Source organism: Anarrhichthys ocellatus, unplaced genomic scaffold (genome assembly GCF_004355925.1).
Source record: "Anarrhichthys ocellatus isolate YVR2014 unplaced genomic scaffold, GSC_Weel_1.0 scaffold24, whole genome shotgun sequence".
Taxonomy (NCBI): Eukaryota; Metazoa; Chordata; class Actinopteri; order Perciformes; family Anarhichadidae; genus Anarrhichthys; species Anarrhichthys ocellatus.
In genome coordinates, this window is record NW_022280054.1 from 1,277,301 (window position 1) to 1,298,879 (window position 21,579).

Genomic DNA, 21,579 nt, shown 5'->3' on the forward strand with positions numbered 1-21,579 from the left:
GTGTGTGTGTGTGTGTGTGTGTGTGTGTGTGTGTGTGTGTGTGTGTGCGCGCGCGCTATATAGCATTCGTATGTGTCCCTTCACTCCTGCTGTTGTTTACCAAAATAGTTTGGGGCCGACTACTGAGTCATGTTCTGTGGAAACCTATTATTGCCAAAAAAACCATGTCCAAACACCCATGCTTATTGTTTTCTATGAAAGCACACACACTGGCTGCATCTTGATGAGTCAACGCTACAGAAAAGTTGCTTCCACACTACTACCGCTGTCTGAATGCCAACTCCATTATGTTTTATGAGCATGCGTTGACGTGACTTAAGGTGATGCAGCCAGAGTGTTGCACCTTAGTTTCTCAAATTGACTTTAAATAGTTATTTGTTGTCAAACTTAAGGTGGAAAACAAGTAGGACAACTTGCAATGAAAGCAGGAGTGCGTTCAAACAATATGCCGAGTAAACTGGAACTATGAGCTGACGTTTTGGCAACAATGCGTCTTCTTTGAGGGAAACACTTGACAACATTGTATTTACAGCTTCGGGGGTAACTGGACATATGACATCTTCTGTATACAAAACATCTAAATCTATTCTCATTCACATTATTCTTAATACCTGTCAGGCTGTCACATGATGCCAGTTTACATTCAACTTTAAAATTAATAACTGGATGTAGGTGATTCAGTTTTTATGAGTTTGCCCCAAATGTATATTTGTTTATCTGTGTGTTTGTCCCTTACAATTTTATTTTTTGAAGGAGTTATCTGTGTGTGTGTGTGTGTGTGTGTGTGTGTGTGTGTGTGTGTGTGTGTTAATGACTGCACACATTCGCTTACCTTCTACACAAAAGCTGCAGTATTTCACTGAGGCTGGGGTCTGTTGGGCAAAGTCTTCCATGGTTGGGAAGTTTTCACTTCCAGTTTAATTTCAGCGGGGTGAAGCCAGAGCCTTGAGTCCATGCTGACGCCGCTGACTTTAAGGGCTGACGCTTTGCTATAGGAGAATAGACACTCTCACTATCATTGACCCCCCCCCACCCCCCCCCCCCCCGCCCTCTGTTCTAAGGCCCCTCGACCTCTAATCAAAGTGCACAGCCTCCTTCACTTATCCTCCTCTTCTTCCTGTACATTTCCATCCATACTCAAGAAAGAGCTGGAAGATGGAGACAGGTTGTAAGGAAGTGATGCAGAGGTCGATGGAGACCAAACCTGAGCAGGTGTTTTGTTTTGTTTTGTTTGCTACAGTGTACAGATGATCTGGTTCTATTACATAGTATTTAAACTAATACTGAAACATCAGTTATTTAGTGTGTGTGCGTGTGTGCACGTGCCTACATGCAAACGTGCTTACAGATACTGCACAGAGAAACTGCCTCAGGCATCTTTGTTCAGACTCCTCACAAACAATAGACAAATGTCTGTGTGGATGACCTGATGAGCGTGGAACTGATAACAGCTGCTCTGCAGAAGCAAACATGCACACGCCCAGTTATTGCTACTACACACATGATGTGAAAAACAAAGCATTACATTACAGTATGGCAAAGGGTGCAGATTAACGTGTAAGAAACGCATTGGTTCAATAAGTTTTGTTCACCTGTTATGCATTATATCATACAAACTCTTCACACGTGGAAAGTGAAAACCTCATGTTTCTATAACTTTACCGAGTTCTCAATTTCTCTCATTTTTCCTACAGAGTAAAATACTGAGCCTTCCCTTTCTGCATCGTGACGTCACACCTCACCTGCTTTACCTGCACACGGCACAGCTGAAGGGAGAACAAGGTAACATTAGTGTCTGTCTGTCTGTCTGTCTGTGTGTGTGTGTGTGTGTGTGTGTGTGTGTGTGTGTGTGTGTGTGTGTGTGCGCGTGTGGGAGAGATCATTGAGCAGAAAGTTGTATTTAGTTCATTTTAATCTGAGGTTTGATTATGTAGACTTGGCAGACTTGATACTTTTTAATGTTTTTAAGTATTTCTCTTATAATAACTGCAAGTTATCACATCAGTCTGCCATTGCTAGTATTTTTAGGCTCTCTGCATCTGGTTGTGATTTGTATTATTTGTGTGTGTGTGTGTGTGTGTGTGTGTGTGTGTGTGTGTGTGTGTGTGCGGTATGAATCTATTCTGTCCTTGTCTTGATACTTATAGATGTGTCTGTATTGTGCTTTGATTTAACTCTGAACACAACTCGCTTTGCTTGCAGAATGTTTGGTTATAATCAGAGAGACTTGATAAAAGGCTAATTGACTTGATGACCTGGATATTTCTCGTTAGTGTCGGGGTGAGCTGTCTGTGTTTTATAGATAAAGCACTTCCTCTTCCTCATCTGCATTTCGTACTGATAATGAGAAGCAGGTCACCTGTTATATTCTCTCCTCCATGAAGGTGAGCTGCAGTAATAACCACAAACACAACTCAACGTCCACTTATATGGGCGCTCCCACAATGCAATGTTCTGTGTGCTTTACTTATTCTCTCTGATTCAGGTTTAAAACTTTCGTGTCAACAACAGCTGGAATACTCAATAATGTTTTACTCTTAAGCCTGTAATTTCTGTGAACTATGACAATATCTTACAGTGGTGTATGTTATTCTCTTACACAACACTATGGAGCAGAGGATTAAATACTAAAAGCAAAAACAGTTCATTGCTAATTCAATCAGACCTCCAAGGTTCATGTCTTAACCTTGTTGAAGTGTCCCGCTGAATCCCCTCCGGCTACCACCACGCTGACCTCTGACCTCCTGTAATGTGAAAAAAGGAATTCTCTGTTGAGATGAAATGGATTATTTCTGTGAATTAATGGACATCCAGAGAGATTGAGGGTCTTGCTCCTCCTCCTCCACTTGTGCTGTCTCAGTGTCGTGGGACTGCAGCCTGACAGACAGGCAGGCAGGCAGATGGACGTGACACCAGCGACATCAGCAGGATTGAGCAAAAACAATGTAGATGGAAATCCGTGGAGACAATGACAGCGGTGTCGGGAGAGACTTGAGGAAAAGACCGGGGAAGGAAAACGAGTGTTGGGGAGAGCGGGGCGACAGGGAAAGAGCTGCAGCTTAGTTAAGCTCCAGTCTGAGGGGGAAAGATGTCGCCTCCAGATAAACCAAACGCACGTACAAGCTCAATATAGACCAGGGTCCAACTCTGTGTTTCCTTCCAGCACAATGTTCTGATACGTCAATGTTGTGTTCCAGTGTTTCCTGTCGAGGGTTTGTTGTTGATGGAGGGCTTCAGTTTGACAGACAGACACCAGCAGTCACCCTGTAAGTGCTCTTCATCAGCCATTTATAATTGACAACTTCACCTCTGCCTTTTAAAGGCACTGACCTTTTTCAGCAAAGCACTGATGTCTTTTAATTGGAGACTCCTGCAGAGCTGTTTTTTAGTCTTTTTGGGTCCAACATCTAGTCTCTTAACAAGCAAAATAAATCTTTCACATATCATATTTTAGTTGTTTACAATCCTTCTTCCTGGGCTGTGAAAAGATCCCTTTGTGTTGCGACTGCACTCTAAGTATAGAGGGATAGAGAGTATCTTGTTTTCTTAGCTAAGACCAAGTCCTTTGAATGCATCAGCAAAATAATGAAACTATTCCAGGTGTGTGGCCCGGCAAGGCTATGCCAAGAGGTTAAGTTGAAAGCAGGTCAAGACTCAAGTTCAAAACTCAGCTCTGCATCTGATTTAAATGAAACAAGCATCTGCATTCCCAACAGTAGTACAACACGCCGTTCAAACTGTCTCACATAGCTGGAGATTATTTTTATGTTTCTTCATCTCATCATCTCTTTTGTCACTTCAGCTGGCTCTAACTTCAGTAAGTCTTTACGTCCACATGAGTGGAGGTCATTCAGCCCCGATAGCGCCTCCTGGTGCGTCCGCTCCTCCAGAAGCCGAGGTGGCATGAATGCTGGATGTGATGTCCCCGCCAGCACGGTTGTATCACAGAGTCATGCTCCGCTCTGCTCCTGTCTGCCATCTGCCTGTCATATGTACAGCCATCTGTTCTTCAAACCAGCCCATAATGCAGCTCGCTCTCTGGCATCGTTGGCTTCATTTAAACAATTACAGTAACTGCTGCTGATGTTTGATGTCGGGGGAGTTTTTTTTCTCCAAGGATTTATCAAAACCTGTTTTGAGCCGCCTTGGCACAATCGAAGCAGTTTGTTTGCTTTTTTTATTAAACATTTAGATAATTGTAGATTTTCGGAAGCCTTTGGTCTTTGCCCGTACATCTCTTCATTTGACTTTTGCTTACCGCCACACATCCCTTCTTCAATCTAGCAGGTCTACCTCTCCTCATCGCCGATGTTTTTACATTTGCAACGAGCTCTCCGCGCTGATCTCTGGTCTGACCGTACCCGGTATGACATTCCAGCAAGCGGCGTCATCAGCTGGGCGCCTCCTCCACACAGAGTGCACTCATTCCTCTGGAAACTGTACTCCTCTGCTAACTCTGTCATTACCAGCATCTAACCAGTGTAATTACCAGCCTCGGTGTGTGTCGGTGGCGCACGGGCCAAGCCTGCACCACGCAGAGCAAGTAGGAGCGGGTGTGGAAGGAGACGAGGGAAGGGAGCATGAATGGGAGAGACAAGGAGAGTCTAAACACGGGGAGGTACATCCCCAAAGCTGAAATAATTACTATGTGTGAGTAATTAAATGGCTGCACGTTGTCTTGTGAAGTCTGGGCCAAACCCGCATGTGTCTGCTCCATTCTTGCTGTATTCTTCTCTCTCTGGATTTATATATAATCCTTTTAGTTGATAATCATACTTTATAGTTCTGTTGATTACACCTAGCTCTTTACTCTCCCATTCATCTCACCAGTAGAGCAGATATGTGGTTTGTTGGTCTACAGTTTATTGGCTTCTTCCCCACTTCTGTGCGGGGTAGACGTTCTGGTATTCTTTCCATGATACCAGAGGTGTAACTTTTTTTAAATATTCCTTCCTGCAGTATTAGTAGACTTGTTTCATGAAGACTAGGTAGGAACGTGTAACTTTCTCTCTACTGGGTGGTGTGCTGGCAGAAGTCACTGGTAAAGATCAGACCAGACCCTTTCTCAACAGGCACCTCAGACACATAATGAAGCCATTCTGCAGCTCCTGCAGCTGGGGACGGATGCTAATCTGGGATTGAGCCTCGTAGCGGATCACAGGACAGCCCTCCGGATGATGAGAGTCTCTGTCAGAAAGCATGATCAGAACAGGAGACTTTTGCCCGTGGTTCTCCGAAAACAAAGATATGATACATTTCCGTGGCTGATGACTATAGGGGGATTTTGTTTGCTGTGAATTGAGGTTTGTGTGCGTGTGTGCGTGACTGAGTAATGCAGTCTCGAGGCCAAAAATGAATTCAGAGAGGACACATAAAAGGCGTTCATAAAACACACAAACCACTGTGAGCTCCGTGGACACAACGAGAAGTTTGACGTTATGTAAATTGGACTTCGTAACGAGATAGTCCACCCAGAAGTTGATATTTGTAGAGCACACAGAAACTGAGGCAGCTGGAGAGAGATTTGTTGTTCTCACAACAAAATAGTTTCTAATGTAGGCTTTCTACAGGCTAGTGCTTCGACGATCTAATGTGGTTAGATGTGAGTCCAACAGATTATACCGCTGTGTAGGTTTGTGTTCGTTCTGCTTGTGGTTGAATCATAGGATTTAATTCCTGGAAGCTTTTGTCTGAAGAGTAATAATGTTCCCGCTCCTGTCTGATTAATCACGCCGAAGAGTTTCACACTTGTGACATTTGAAGGGACAGTGACTTAAGATGTGTAAAAGCTGGACATACAATGAAGAAACTGTGTGTTGGGAAATTTGTGGTCGAATTTTAGCTGACAAAGATGAATGAAAAAAGTCAAAATAATAAGACTTGAGCGGAACCATTTAAAAGGTAGATATGCAGATTGGAAGTGCGTTTGCCCTCTGAGCAAATTCTGTGTAGATATTTGAAGGAGTTTGGTGGTTTGAGGAGAGACTTATGTAGATAAAGAAGCTTAAATCTAGGAATGGAAAGCTAATGAGAGAATGAGATTAGGAGAAGTAAATTCAGGAGAAAGGGAGGGGGGGGATTTTGACTCCAGCAGGAATGGAGATGGATTGAGCTCATTTACATGTTCGACATTTAGGTGAAGCTCTAAAACATATTAAAACCCATGTTTTCACATCTCATGTTGAGTTGTGTAATCTGCGTCTTAAAAAGCAAACAAACGAAGTAGAATTGTTTTGACGGTGGATTGTTTGCACAATTCACTCCTTCTTCTGGAGTTTCAGTCGGCATCATCAGCAATTTAATTTATTTATATCGTCAAGTTATTATACAATGCTTGCGAGTACTAACACGTGATATGATAATAATTCATTCCAGACCATATTGTCCCTACTGGTTTTCCATCATGCTTTCATACTTTGCTCAGTATGATCGTGAAACAAATATTAATTGGCATTCAATGTGGTATTAAAAGGTCTTGTGAAATGAAAAATGTAACAGTACTCTGCTGTTTGTTGTACGAGGCTCTTCTGTCTGTCTTTACTGCCAGCACATTGTCATCACTCACTGTGTTCTTAATGTGACTCATCCAGTGGAGTCATAGTCAGTTCGTTGTATTCTCCAATATGAATTCCCGGCCGGTCACTCTGAACAAACAAAATGTGACCCAAACATTTGTCTGGACTGAAGATGACGGTAAAAGAGAAGAATGACTCAGTCTGCTGGGAACTGTACGAGTGCAACACTCGTATAAGTCTAGCTTTGTAGACCAACTAAACATTAAGAAAGCATGAATATAAAACCTACATGCTCTGAGACTATTCCTGAATCCTGCTGTAACCATCCACTGAAGACATTAATGCCTGTAAAAATGATTAGATCAAATCTCCAGAGAGACATGCTGTAAGATGCTTCTGAGCAAACAAGAGTCTCTACGAGGCTGGTAGGTTCTTCAGACGTGATGCACTGTGACTGGCCTATTAAAGCTCGCCCTTGTGGTTCACTGAGCAACGTACCGCTCTCCTCCTCGCTCTTTCTCGACTCCGTCCGATCACTCTATTTCTGGATTTACCCCAACTCACCCCTCCAGCTGTTTGCTCACTCTGTGCCTTCGCCCTTTTCTGTCTCTCCTTGAGTCCATGTTCATCTCTTCGTCTCAAAGTTGCAGTTTGCTGTTTAGAGCAGAAATAGAGAACATTAGCCACATATAAGCTACATCGTCATCACTGTGGGCCTTTTTCCCAAATGAGAGACAATACACACGAGTAGTGAGAATGCAACAGTGATGAGATGTTTAAATTGTCGGTGTACTCAATCTGTTTAAATCTGCAGCTGATAATATTAGCTGAAGTGTTTCAGTTGCTTTAATCTGCAGCAGAGCTGCCACAGCGTTCGTGTCCTCCGGGTGTTTGAGTGTGTTTGTGTGTGAGCACACATGCACTCGAGTGCACACAGCGTGTGATAATAATATCCCCTGTCAGCCTCCTGAAGATTAGGCTCAATGGAAGAAATCCTCTGTCATATTCCCTCACCTTATTCTCTCTCTCTCTGTCTCTCTCTCTCTGTCTCTCTCTCTCCCTCTCTCTCTGTCTCTCTCTCTCTGTCTCTCTCTGTCTCTCTCTGTCTCTCTCTCTCTGTCTCTCTCTCTCCCTCTCTCTCTGTCTCTCTCTCTCTCTCCTCCCTCTCTCTCTCTCTCTCTCTCTCTCTCTCTCTCTCTCTCTGTCTTAACAGTCTTACATTGTTTTAAATTGTTTTACAGTTGAGTGACTCGCTCTTTTCTAAATTCAGCGCTCGTTTGTTCTTTGTGCCTGTGGAGAAAATGTGGGTCACACAAGCTCTGTGATTTAACAGATGCTGATTTTCTGAAGCTGGTTTGTTGGAATGATTGTTTTGTTTCTTCTTCTGTTCTCAGAGCTGCGGTAGACTGAAAATAGTCGGAGGAAGAAGACGACCAGTGCTGACTCTAAACTGGTCCTCAATGGACCAGTGAAATCTTTTCCACCCTGCCAGTTAAAGGCAATGTTTTTGGGAGCTGGAGGCCGTAGCACCGTCAGCAGAGTGTGTGTGGGGGCCCATCCTCTTCCTGTTTCCCAGCACCCCTCCTGACATGGGATGCCAGCCTCGTGCCTCCCTGCCCTGAGCTCTCCTGGGGCGTCATGAACAGCTACAGAGACCGAGGGGTCACTTGCACCTCCTCAGACCTCCTGGATGGAGGAGGAGGGTTCCCCCAGCACACTCTGTTTCGTCACACCCCAAATGGCCACCCAGCTCCCGGCCACACAGACCCGTTCATCCAACCACGCGTCTCCGTGCCCAAAATGGGTGTTAGGGCGCGGATTGCAGAGTGGCCTCCGCGCCGCACGCAGTCCAGGGAGTCGCTGCTTGAAAACGGGCAAATGGGCGGCTTTCACCACGGAGATGACGCATCAATGTCCTCGTTTTTGTCGTCCGACATCGGTCTTGTGCGGGGAGGAGTTACCAGGTTGCCACGGCGGCGGTCCAAGGATGTAGAGTTCAGAGGAGGAGGGTTTAGCGTCGAAAGAAGCTTCCCGTTCAGCCTGAGAGCATTCCCTCCACTGAGACAGCGCTCGAACAGCGAGGTGACGCTCAGCGAACAGGACGAGAATGAGGTGGGTCTTTAATCTCCTAAAGTGTGTTTACACTGACTTTGTACAAACAAACAAAAAGTTGCAAAGCACTACTTTGACTGGTCATGATGCACTTTCCTGCATTTAATATGTTTGTGTATCTTCTCTGATATCAAAGAGAGATCACCAAGGAATAACAAGATTATGAGCACTATTACTCGAGACTGCAACTCCATGTCATGTATTGTGATCAATCAATACAATAAAATCCTCTGGTTGATCTACTTTCACACTACAAACAAACCACAACAGAGCTGAGTCATCAGCTTTCCCTCCCGCCTAAACTAACCGAACTTAGCAGGCAAACTCTCACCAGAGTTTGTTTGAAATTAACTAAATACGGTGCTTTTCGCACGTGACCTAACTCTATGTTTGATCAAACTATTAATATTAATGTTTTGTATCCACTGATATATCTTCATGAACTGAAAATGCTCTCCCCTTTCTGCTTCAAGGTGGAGGTTCGTGGAGGTTGCGGGATGGGTAACCTGTTCAGAGAGTATGGCAGCACCTCCTCCATCGACATCCAGGGCATTCCTGAACAGAGTTTCTTCGACATGCTCAGCCAGTTTCACCAGGAGAGGCCCGACCAGCGCAGCTCAGCACCCGTACGCCTCGGGGAGCTGCTGCACGCTCCAGACGCTCCCTCGCCTGGTCCGTCAGGTGGGGGAAGAAAGGACGGAGCCGAGAGAGTCAGGAAGAAGAGTGGAGGGACGGAGTCGTCGCTGGGCACCTCCTCTTTGTTCAGGAAACTCAGGAGCTCGAGTCGCGGCGACCTGGATGGAGGGAAGGGAGAGACTAGTGAGGACGGGGGAGGCAGGGGTTCAGCAGACGCCTCCTACAAACCGTGGGTGTGCCCAAAGAGCTTCGTCCACTTCGACGCTCAGAGTATCTTGTTTGACCTCCACGAGGCGGCGGCTCAGCGGGGCTACGCCGTCCAGAGGAGGAACACCGCCACGGGGGCCTCAGCCGCGTCAGTGTCCCTGTCCGCCTCCAGATCCTCAGCTCCGAGTGTGAACGACCCGGTTTACTCCAGCATAGAGGATCTGACCCTGAGCCTCGAGCCCGGCTCCATGACACCTTCCCTGTGCGTGGACCCACTGGACGGGCCTCCCGGAGCCCACAACTCGAGCCCACTGCTCCTCTGCTGCCCGCACTTCCTCAATGAGACCGGAGGCCACGGGGAGCGCAACATCAGCTTCCTCAGCTCGTCAGCGGAGCGAGACGGAGGAGGAGACGGGACGAGGGGTTGGCTGAGGAGGAGCAACGCCAGCGTCTCGGTGCTGGAGGTGCCTATTGAACAGCAGGTCACGAGACTGGACAGACTGAAACTGTACGGCGTCGAGCATGTGGACCTGGGGGCCCGGTACTACAGAGACTACTTCCATGGGAAAGGTAACACTGAGACACTTTTACAATAGTTCAGATATCACACACATTCATTGATGAAGAACCAGACATATCAAAGAAAAAATGATTATACATGGTTATGGTTTGCAGTATTACAACATACGTTTTATGTTGTAGTTTATAGATGCTATAAACTGAATTGAAACTCTTTATATTCCAGTTATAGTGAAGTAGGAGAGTTTTTTTGCACAGCACCTTTGAAAAACAAGGCAATTGCAATGGATTCTTTATAAAGATTCAGTTAGACAGGAAGATGGTACCTCGGGCTCTAGAGAAACTAAGATATTTTTCACTATTCTCTGACATTTTTATAGATTAAATTATTAGTTGATTAAGTAAAATAGATTTAAAAAAGTATTTTTCTCAATGTGAATGATTAATTGTTTGATCTTTAAATATTTAAAAAGGGAAAAAAGCCCATCATAGTCTCCGGGCTGGCGATTAGCAAAGCAAAACCTAAAAATGTTTTGTTTGAGTTTAGTACAAAAGACTGAGAATACAATTCTGATTCATTTTTATGGTCTATAACATTTTATAATATTTTATAAAAGTCTATAAAATGTTGGTAAACAGTTGACATATTTATAATATGTTTATTTAATATATTTGAAATAATTAGTTGTCATGTTTTATTCGACCAACAGTCCAAAACCCCAAACACATTCAGTCCCCTATCATAAGAGAGTGATAAAACCAGATTATTCACATTTCAGAAGCTCTGATTTGGGCCCCTCAGCGTAGATCTCGTTCCGCCGGTGTCATTCCCCAAATCTCCTTCTGCGTCTGTTAATATCCAGCTGTGCTTGAGCAGAGCAGAGCGGGCCGAGCTGGCAATGCTCCCAGAGGTTTTATTACACATGTACCTGCAACTGGACTGTTGGCAAACTCTGAGCTGATAATACACCACCTGCCTGTCTGCACAATCACAAGTACCACTTACCATGGTCAGCCACTGCAGCTTTGTTTTACATGTGGTTTCCACTGTCAGAAGTAACACCACAGAGGAAAGGTGTGTGTGTGTGTGTGTGTGTGTGTGTGTGTGTGAGATGTGTTTGTACACGTGTTTGTTGACATTTCATGTCAACATCACCTCTTCAGACGCTGGGGATGAAACTTCCTCTGGGCAAACTTCATCTGGCTGCACCCTAATTAGTGACAGATGCTGTTAGGACCACATGTGTGCGAGCAAGCGTGTGTGTGTCTGTGTGTCTGTGTGTGTCTGTGTGTGTGTGAGACAGGCCTGCAGCCACACAGATAAAGGTTATAGTTCCAAAAATATGTTCTGCTGACTCGTTTCCAGCTTAGCTGTCCCCCAGAACGCAACTGTGATTGCGTTGCGTTGTGCGAGAAAGCCTCGTCAAAGAGCTGACATTTCCCCCCCATGACATGGCACGGAAGCTAAAGCTAAAGTCTCTGAACGTGTACGTCATCTCGGTTCACTCCAGTCAGACGGGGGATAGAGGAGGAAGACTTGTCGAGCTGGATTCCTCCCTGAGTGTGTGGAGAATTTGTCTTTGGACTCCCACACTGCCTGTGGCGTTGGCATTACCGCGGCTTAGCTTTAAAAGAGGACACGCGAGATGCTGGTGAAGTGCGTTGAAAGCTTTGTCGCAGCCTCTTATTGGATGATTACGTTGTGTGCCAACAGGGTAACAGGCCACAGCATGTTAATTGGCAACTTATGACACTCTGTTTTTGTTTGTTTCTTGTGTCTTTATTGTGTATACAGTCTTGTTGTTAAACACACTAGTGAATGGTATTTTATTCCCTCGTGTCAGCAAAATAGATTTTGTAATTACTTGAGTATTGATTACTAGTTAGCATGTCATTGTGTTAGTCCTGTCCTTGACTCAATGCCCCTCCTGCTTATTCCACATACAGAGTTGCATGTTCTCTCTCTTTATTATATCAAACCATGAGGCCTTTTTGTTACTGACGCTACAAATTGTAGGACCAAGTATCAAATAATACCGAAACCTGGGATTGAATACCTGGATAGTGTTGTTTACTAATTCTTAACTGAGATATTTACTTTAATATTTCCAGTTTTAGACAAAGTTTTATTTATGGGACGTTTTCGTCCAACTGCTTGAGTTTAAACAACATTTTTAGACGTTTGACATCTTTCGGTTTGCAGAAAAACATTTCTCAAAGTGAATGATGAATAGTTTGGTCTATAAAATGTAAGAAAATTGTTTTCTTTAAAAGATAAAATAATTTAAAATAATAGTTGGCGATTAGCAATCCAAAACCTAAAAACGTCTAGTTAAGGTTTAGTACTACAGAAGAGTGAGAATACAATTCAGATTTTCTTGATTCATTTTTGGTCTGTAGACATTTTATAATATTGTATAACTGTTGGTAAACAGTTGACATATTCAAGTGTCATATTTGAAATATCTAATTGTCACGTTTTATTCGACCAACAGTCCAAAACCCCAAATACAAAGATAAAACTTGTGAACTTTTTTGCTGATAAAGATGCTGAAATCATTCGTCACCTGTTGGGAATGTTAATTTCCAGAATAATTTCCTGTGGATTCCTTTGACTAACACTCGCATACATACTCTAGTCTTTCTGTGTATAACACCAACAACCTGTCGATGTATCCAACCACAGATGAAACACAACTCAGACATGTTTCTCCTCCACACTAACCCTGACACTGAACTCCATCTCTTGTTGTCCTTCACATAGAGCACTCAAACTACTTTGGGACAGACGATAAAATGGGCGCTGTGGCCCTGAGCATCCGCAGGGAGAAGCTGGAAGACACCAAAGACCTGAAAGACCAGTACCAGTACCGCCTTATCGTCAGAACAAGTGAGGTAAGAACGATCCGCCGCTTGTGTGTGTTTGTTCTGAGTGACTGTGATGAGTCACTGTGAGTGTGCACGCTTAAATTAATTACTTTCTACTTTTATTTTACTTCCCTGTTCCTACCCATAACTCTCCTCACCCTCTCTGCCCTGGTTCTGACCTCCCCCCCTCACCACTCACCCCCTTCTCTCCTCTCGCTCCTCTTGGCCAGTGGAAAATTCCACCTGCGCGGTCTCAGCAAAGCCAAACCAAACACTGGCTGCCCTCACAGGAAGCACACCCAACCACTTTTCCACTTTGGTGGCTCAAATACTCATAAAGCTTTAAGTGATGGGCTGGTGATCATGAAGAACTAGTTAAGATTCTCCCTCAGATTTGTTCAAAGGCTACAAACACGCCTTTCACGTTCATTTACTTTCAGAGCTTTTGCCTCCAGGGCACCAAACTATAACAACAATATGAACTCATTGTCAACAAACAATTGGATAAGGCGCTTGGTTACTTTACTAGCAAAAAATGCCAAATATTCACATGTTCCAGTTATCTTTTGGCTTTGGAATGATGATGACGTCTGTGGGAAAATGTGATCAGCATTTGTTGTTGCCTTTTGCCATATTTCTTACCAAAATGTTTCATTGATTAATCAGGAACATAATTGGCAGATTAATCTGAAACAAAAATAATCCTTAGTTGCAGCGCTAGTACCAATCACTTGATCACAGACGGTGTTTCACAAATAGTGTGTTAGTCTTCTGTTTTTAGGTCTGTATGACCTTAATGTGTTATAAACACCTGTGTAGTGACATCAAAGTAACTCAAATAAACAGCAAAGTTTGCTTCAGTTCATTGTGTTCCTGTCGGCCGTCGGTCTTCCTCTGGCCCTGTGTTGGTTCTAGCTGGATTACATGGCTGCCTGGCCTCATCACCTTAGCACTGGTGTAACAATGGAGCCTCTCCGCCATCTAAGTACACAGAGCTCAGCTAACAGACACACACACAGCACACCCAGGCCTACTGTTCCCACACAGGAAAAAAAAAAAAGAGATTGATTGCTCTCAAACCGCAGCTGCTCTCAAATATCCATCCCCCTTAATTCTGTCATTTAATTCTGTGCAGCAGTGCTGACGCAGCGAGGTGGAGAGACTTCCTCTCTCTGCCTCCATCACACACTTATGCACGCAGCCCTGTGACGTTCCTGCCCAGCGTGTCACACTCCCTCGCTGCTCGGTCGCACAGAAGCCGACGAGTTGGAAGGGAAAGCTCCACAACTTCAGCCGAGTGTCAGTCAGGTTTCATTTATCTGCGGCACACCCGAGCCTCCGAGGTTCAACTGTCTCTCCGGCCCCTGCCAGCTCCAGAGTCTGCGATGCATTTTTAAAGAAGCCGCATTTGTGTGTGTAGTTGTAAGTGTGTTTGTGTGTGTGTGTGTGTGTGTGTGTGTGCGCGGTGAGAAGGAACAGCCCATTCCTCCCAACTGTGTCTGAGGTTATTATAGCCTCACTGTTTTGAAGCAGGTCAATTTCCTCTCACCGGGGAGCAGCATTCTGTGGCAGCACAACACTGAGCAGAATATTAATTCACAATACTGCTCGACCTAAAATCCCTCACACAGTGCACTTTCTGTGTGTGTGTGTGTGTGTGTGTGTGTGTGTGTGTGTGTGTGTGTGTGTGTGTGTGAGTGTTGGACAGAGAGAGAGTGTAGCTTCAGAGCACTATTATGAGAAGTGAGACCATCCCTCGTGGACCCACTTCAATCTCCCAGGCTGCTGATCCTCCATTTTCAGAGGCGTGGTCCTGTAGCTGAGCCTGACCTCTGAGGTCTCTCAATACACCTATCTTAATATCAATAGTATTACTTGTTTACGTATTATTATTAGTATTACTTTGTATGTTGTCCTGTGTCTTTCTTGTGTTACTGTTTGTCCCGGTCAGCCCTACCTGATTGTTTTGTTTAGCTGACCGATCAAAATGCAGTAATTTCTTTTTTAAACACATTTTTTATTGTGTTTTTAACAAGTACAACACAGAAAACGCAGTTCTTTATGAGTGAGACCAAATGTGGAGTTATAGTAGCCAATATGCAGTAAGTTATACTATACAATTATACACAACACAAGAAAGGTTTTAAGCCACACCAAAAAGAGAAAGAAGGAAATAATTTAAACACAACACTAAACTAGTATGTAACAAAGCTTGAATTTTGATTTAAAGAGAGAGGGAAGGAGGAAGAGTTAAACAAGTGGAAGTCAATAACCCTCAGACCAGGAGCCAAAGCGATGAATGAAAGGGGATCATATGAAAATTAATTTGTATTTCTTCCACCAAAAACTGTTGTTAAGGCGTCTAATGGAGTAATTTCCTGACATTTTCGTTGTGATTTTAGATATTTATATCCTTAAAATCATATTATTCTGTCCCCACATTCAGCTTGTGACCCTGCGAGGCTCCATTTTAGAGGATGCGGTGGCGTCCACGGGGAGGCACGGCACCGTGCGCGGTCTGCCGCTCAAGGAGGTCCTGGAGCAGGTGGTCCCTGAGCTCAGCGTCTCCTGTTTGAGGCTGGCGCTCAGCACGCCCAAAGTCACCGAGCAGCTCCTCAAACTGGACGAACAGGGGGTGAGTTATGCGTCCGTGTCTGTGTTTGCATTTCACTTATGGTCTTGTTTGATAAAACTGGAAATTCGACAGTTGACCCCAGACGCCTCCATTGAAATTGTTCTTGGGCTAAACACCTAAAGTGGCTTTGAGTCAGGCTTGCTGAGTAAAGCAGAACAATCTGACCTGATAAGTAACACAGAGACTTATGGTGCTGCTCAGATAGTGTGTTTAAAAGCGTCTGAAATACAACTGATTAAGTGTTGGTGCATAGTACAGAATCGGACTGAGGTCAGTGAAAGCTGAGTGGAGCAGGGAGTGGCGTGTTTGAGCATGAGTGTGTAACCATAAAAGCTCTAATATTTAGCCACGTTATCTCGCCTTTTATTTAATGGAGGGTGAAGTGCAAGGCGGAGGTGTTTTTCCCTGCAGTCGGATTGTTTTTGTTTGTGCAGGTGTTTTTGAAGTGGTGCTCAATGTTTAAGTGCATCCATATGTCCATCGGGGTCGTACCGTCCGCTTTGACATCAAGTTGCATTAAAAGCAGAAGGTTCAGACTGCAGTGGTTCAGCTGTTTGTGTGTGTGTGTGTGTGTGTGTGTGTGTGCGCGATGTTAATGTTGTCTCTCTCCTGCCGTGCAGTTGAGTCAGAAGCACAAGGTGGGTGTTCTGCTGTGCCGTGCGGGCCAGAGCACCGAGGAGGAGATGTACAACAACGAGGAGGCGTCACCCGCCTTCTCTGCCTTCCTGGAGCTGCTGGGGGAGCAGGTCCTTCTCAAAGGATTCACCAAATACGCTGCACAGCTGGACACAAAGAGTGAGTCTACAGAAGAGCCCCTTTCAGACATGCGCTGCGTCCGAATAAGCGCATAAAAGTCAAGATGGCAATCTTACGCTCTTTGTAATCTTAAGAATACTTTGTCAGCATTTTCATCATGGCGCATATTCAAAACAACGGATTGAATTGATAAGGAAATCGATGAGGAGAGTGCCTCACTCTCAAGATACACGCATATATAAGTCCTCAATGTTTAAATCCTTTACTGATTTGAGGGAACATAAAACACTCCATAACAACAACTTCCACTCCTGTTCTCCAGCAGTGAGACTTCTTCCTCTAACAAGCATCGTGTCTCATTCCTTTCATGCTGGCATAAAGCCACATGGAACATTTACATAAAAGAGACCAAGAGTACAAAATCCATTACTTTTACAACCCAGATATTGCCAATAAAGTTATGTATTCTATGTCTGAAGAGGAATAGCCAGGCCAAGTGTCATAACCCCAGGAAAAGCACAACGACTGACTTGGCATCCTCATGCTCCCTGGAAAAACATCTGTTTGAACGATCACACTTTTTGGTATCTAAAACAACATCCCAGTGTCATCTGTAGTTAACAACGTCTCACGTGAAATTTAAAATCTCTCTCTCCAGCGGACTCTACGGGCACCCACTCCCTGTACACCACCTACCAGGACTACGAGGTCATGTTCCACGTGTCCACCATGCTGCCGTACATGCCCAACAACCCACAGCAGGTAAGCGCTCATGAGCAGGCCCCCCCCCCCCCCCTATTGTATATTGAGTCTCAGGCCTGTAATTGTGTGTACAGCTGAAAAATGCATCCACAGCTTTCCTTTCTTGTCACCCACAGTCTGTGTGTTGTTGTTGGTCGAAGCCTCTTCTGTTTGCTCCGTGTCGTAAACCACAGCAAGACTTCATAAAGCTGAGAGTCGTGACTTGTGTCACTCGTTGAGTCTCTTCCCTCTTTAATTCAGCCTCTCGTGTTGTGTCTTTTCTTGCTCACTGGCTTTTTCTTCTGCCCTCTCTCTGCCTCTCATTCTTTTACTGGATAAGAGCTGGGTGGGGTTCAGTAGTGAGTAGTTTCTTTATTTGCTCCCTTTTCTTTTTTTCCTTCACTCCTTTAAATAAAGCTGCCTTCCCACACGTTCTCCTGGGTGCTGTGGGTTTGCAGCGTGGACTGCGTGTGTCAGTGAATGGTGTGTAAGATCACATTTTGCTTGTGGGTATTATTAATAGTTTGCATTAAGTGTTTGCGTGAGGGGCTCACACATATGCTCAAAACAAGCCGTGTGGGTGCTCAGTTGGTTTACTATGTGTCAGTGGTGTAGGCTATGGAGAGGCTATTTCTACCATAAAAATATAAAAGAGAATAAATGAATATTGTGAATTGGAGTGCTATACACTTATCACCATGCCCACAGCAATCCGTTGTTTATTATTAACAAGCTTTATCATCTTTAAATAATCGTTAAACATCTTGTAAATGGTGAGTAAACAAGAAATGTGCAGGTTGCACCTTTTTAATTGAGTCAATTAAAAGTTTGGTTTCACAGTTCATATATGTTCTTAAATCCAAGAGTGTAATTTTAATAAATGGGACTTTAACTCCATCCAGAGGTTGAGACAGTGCGGCAGCAAGGAGGTGTACCTGCTCAGATGAACCTCTAGGTGGCAGCATCTGACATTACATAGAACCTGGAGTGGATGAAAGAAGTAGAAATATAGATCCTGTGGAGGCTCTTTCATTCAGGACAGAGGAACAGCAAGGCCTGCACACTCACCTTGTATGACCAGTGATGAAATGTATCGTAAATACCTGTTGAATCTTACATGTCAGCAGTATTTAGTTGTATTTAGAATGGATGCTAAAATAGAAAATAGTCAAGATGTAGATACAAGATCCCAGACTTCTTCTCTCCAAATGATCAATTCTAACCACACTAGTTCAACTTTTTAAACCACTACATCAGGCAGAGGTTAGCACGAGTGAAGGATGCTCCTGTGGCACCATGCTGCAGAATGTTTGTGCTTCTGTGTCCAAACAGAAGGCCGGATAGGATTACATAATTGGTACTTTCACACACTTCCCTCTGCAGATGAAGAGAGGATTGGCAAGCAGCGCTCCACAGACACAGCCTGCACTCTGTGCCACGTCTTTCTACACCAACACAGATAGACGGACAAACCAGCTCTCACGCAGACACAAATAGCCCAAACAGCATCCGAAAAATAAACTACACAAAGAACTGTTGATGGTGTCTCTCGTTTCCCGTGTCAGACTCTCTCTTATCGTTCACTGAGTCAGTTGTGTCAATGGCAGTTATGTTGGCTCATTTTATTAATTTGTCATTTTTCTTTTATCTCTCATCTCTTCTTCCTCAGCTCCTGAGAAAGAGGCACATAGGGAACGACATCGTCACCATCATCTTCCAAGAGCCGGGAGCGCTGCCTTTCACCCCGCAGAATATCCGCTCACACTTCCAGCATGTCTTTGTTATTGTCCGTGTGCACAACCCCTGCTCTGAAGGCACCTGTTACAGGTAAAGGTTTTTTAACAGAATAAGTACATACACACAACTATAATTAAAAAATGATTGTTTCTCACTCTTCAAATCTGTCCCACCTTTTCTCTTAGCGTTGCTGTGACACGAATGAAGGATGTGCCCCCTTTCGGCCCACCCATCCCCAGCGGCATCACCTTCCGGGACCCAGCAACCTTTCGGAACTTCCTTCTAGCCAAAGTCATCAATGCAGAAACTGCTGCGCACAAGTCGGAGAAGTTCCACACCATGGCGACGCGAACGCGGCAGGAGTACCTGCGCGACCTGGCTGAGAATTACGTCAGCAGCACGCCGCTCGACTCAGCCGGCAAGCTCAACAACCTCATCTCCCTCGCGTCTAAAAAGCGGGAACGCTCCAAGGCGAGAGAGGGCGCGGAGCTGGGAGCGGCGGGGGCCATCGCCTGGAGGGTCCAGGCCCAGGACTTCAGCGGAGGTGGGACGGAGCTGCCCTGTGCCTTGGGTTTGTCGGCCGAATACGTCCTCCTCACAGACTGCTCCACCAAAGAGGTGGTGTTCAACTGTTTCTGTGCGGACGTGATCGGCTGGACACCGGAGCGGTTGACGCTGAAGATCTTCTACGGTAGAGGAGACCACATCGCCGTGCGGGTCCCGGAAGGCTGTGCACCGGACATCAGGGAGGTGGTGCAGAGGTTAAAGGTGAGCGGTCAGAGCTTGTAGACTAGAGGGTCGGTGATTTGAAGCACATAGCTTGTGTTGTTTTTGGGGCCGTAGTAGTTATTGGATGTAAACAAACAAGGTTATATTTACATTTAATGGTGATGTCTGTATCCTTGAGGCCTAACAAATAATTAATTCCCGTCCTGAGAAAGTATTTGCTGTGCCAATTTAAAATAAAAAAAAATTTGCATCTCTCTCCCCAATTTCCTGTTTCTCTGTATCAGTGCTAGTTAATATGGCATAGTCAAGCTTTTTACTAGCTTGCGGTTTTCCTCTTCACTGCCTTTGTTGGGTATTGTTTAAATGTTGGCGATCTGCATCCTGGAAAGCCTGAACAATGTGTCAGAGCTAAAGTTAATAACCTTCAAATCTGCGGCCTATCAGGCCTATTAGATTCATATCAAAATATGAACTCAAACATCATCGAGCATCAAGGTAGTTTATTCAACCGTATAACTCAATCTTTCACCTGGTTGATGAGAGGAATATAATACTGTGATAATTCCTGTAAAATTCAACAAATGAAATCCTGGGGAAATGAGATTTCCTGGACTCCTGCAAGCTTTGTGTTAATCCAACAGAAAACAAAATATCTATAATTAAAAAAAAGTTAATCTTTCTAACAGTAGCAAATATATGCATTGTTTCAGATTACGTCACCTGGTACTTTGTGCGAATATTAATATTTCTGATAGATTTGAGTATTTAATGCTCTTCCTGCTAATTTAATTCCCCTTTCATGCTGTTTTATGATGCTTTCCTTTGTTTTAGAAGATACCCAGATACATAAGACTGTGATCATACTGTAAATGTAATATTTATTTATTCACATTATGTCCTCTCCTTGGTTAGTCCTTGACGGTGGGGTGTGAGACGGTGGACATGACTCTGAGAAGAAACGGACTGGGACAACTGGGCTTCCATGTCCGCCTGGACGGCACTGTGGCTGAGGTACCGTCAGATGACCATCTGCCACACCAGACCTCAAATACTCATCTAGGAAGAGTCTTGGCTCTACATAACTGGCTTGTTTGAAGACTTTTTTTTGGTGTTGTTTTTGTTATGCAGGTGGAGGAATACGGCTTTGCCTGGCAGGCAGGACTGAGACAGGGCAGTCGGTTGGTGGAGATCTGCAAGGTGGCCGCGGTGACGCTGACTCACGAGCAGATGATCGACCTGCTGAGGACGTCGGTCACGGTCAAAGTCATCATCATCCCTCCGTACGAAGAGGGGGGGCCTCGCAGGTGTGTTAAAATGTCTTTGAAGCTACACTAACGAGAGTGACTCATTTTGAAAGCGGCTTTGGTGAATACAGATGTTGAGGAGGTAGGCGTCAGCATTGCTGAGCGTTAGCAGCCAGTAGTGGAAGGACAAGAGCGAGCCAGAGTGAGTGCAGGACGCTGCTCACGCAAACACACAAAAGCATTGGTGAGGTAATGGCCAGACTCCAATGTTCTGGGAGGATTTTGTGTGGGAGTGCGGGAAAAGAGGAAGCAAACGAACGGAGAGAAAGAAACGATGTGTGGTTCGAGAGGAAATAGGCGGAATGAAGCATGGAGACAAAAAAAAAAAGAAAGAAGCATTTGTTTAATGGGAATTAAATGAAATCTGCTTTTCTTTGTTTCCCTCTCCTTTGTATGTAGTCTCATCTCGCTCAGCTTACTATCGCCTTGTTTCCCCTCCTCCCACAATCTATTTCTTTCCCCTCCCGTCATCCTCTTCCAACCTTTCATCTGCACACACGGCCTTGACAAAGACAGAATAACGAGGCCTTATGAGACGCTGATGTGGTGTTACAGAGCGGTTGTGGAGGTGAAGAATAACCACAGTGGCTGTGTGTGTTTCTCACTGAGAACCAGGGCTTTTAAATACAGTCATTGTGGCGGGTTGTGTGATCGCACAGTGGTTAGATATCTTTAATGTTTGAGGCAGTTTAATTACACCAAGTTAAATCCCTTTGACACACACACACATGCACGCTCTCTCTCAAGTAGCAGCTGATAATTAAGAGTCTTGTATTTCACTCATCCCCCACTCTCTCTCTTTCTCTTTCTCTGTCTCTCT

General features: G+C 44.6%; 1 protein-coding gene across 4 annotated transcripts in view; it reads left to right on the forward strand.

Annotated features, from left to right (window-relative positions):
* sipa1l3 (signal-induced proliferation-associated 1 like 3) overlaps positions 1–21,579 on the forward strand; it is a 63,830-nt gene that overhangs the window by 31,522 nt on the left and 10,729 nt on the right. For all 4 annotated transcript variants that reach the window (XM_031861369.1, XM_031861372.1, XM_031861370.1 and 1 more), the window contains exons 2-12: positions 1,695–1,782; positions 7,910–8,627; positions 9,101–10,040; positions 12,754–12,884; positions 15,304–15,492; positions 16,113–16,287; positions 16,907–17,010; positions 18,659–18,816; positions 18,912–19,494; positions 20,368–20,466; positions 20,584–20,759. In XM_031861369.1, the coding sequence (XP_031717229.1) occupies positions 8,154–8,627; positions 9,101–10,040; positions 12,754–12,884; positions 15,304–15,492; positions 16,113–16,287; positions 16,907–17,010; positions 18,659–18,816; positions 18,912–19,494; positions 20,368–20,466; positions 20,584–20,759 (3,029 nt within the window). In that variant the 5' untranslated portion in view covers positions 1,695–1,782; positions 7,910–8,153. The remainder of the gene's footprint in view (positions 1–1,694; positions 1,783–7,909; positions 8,628–9,100; positions 10,041–12,753; positions 12,885–15,303; positions 15,493–16,112; positions 16,288–16,906; positions 17,011–18,658; positions 18,817–18,911; positions 19,495–20,367; positions 20,467–20,583; positions 20,760–21,579) is intronic.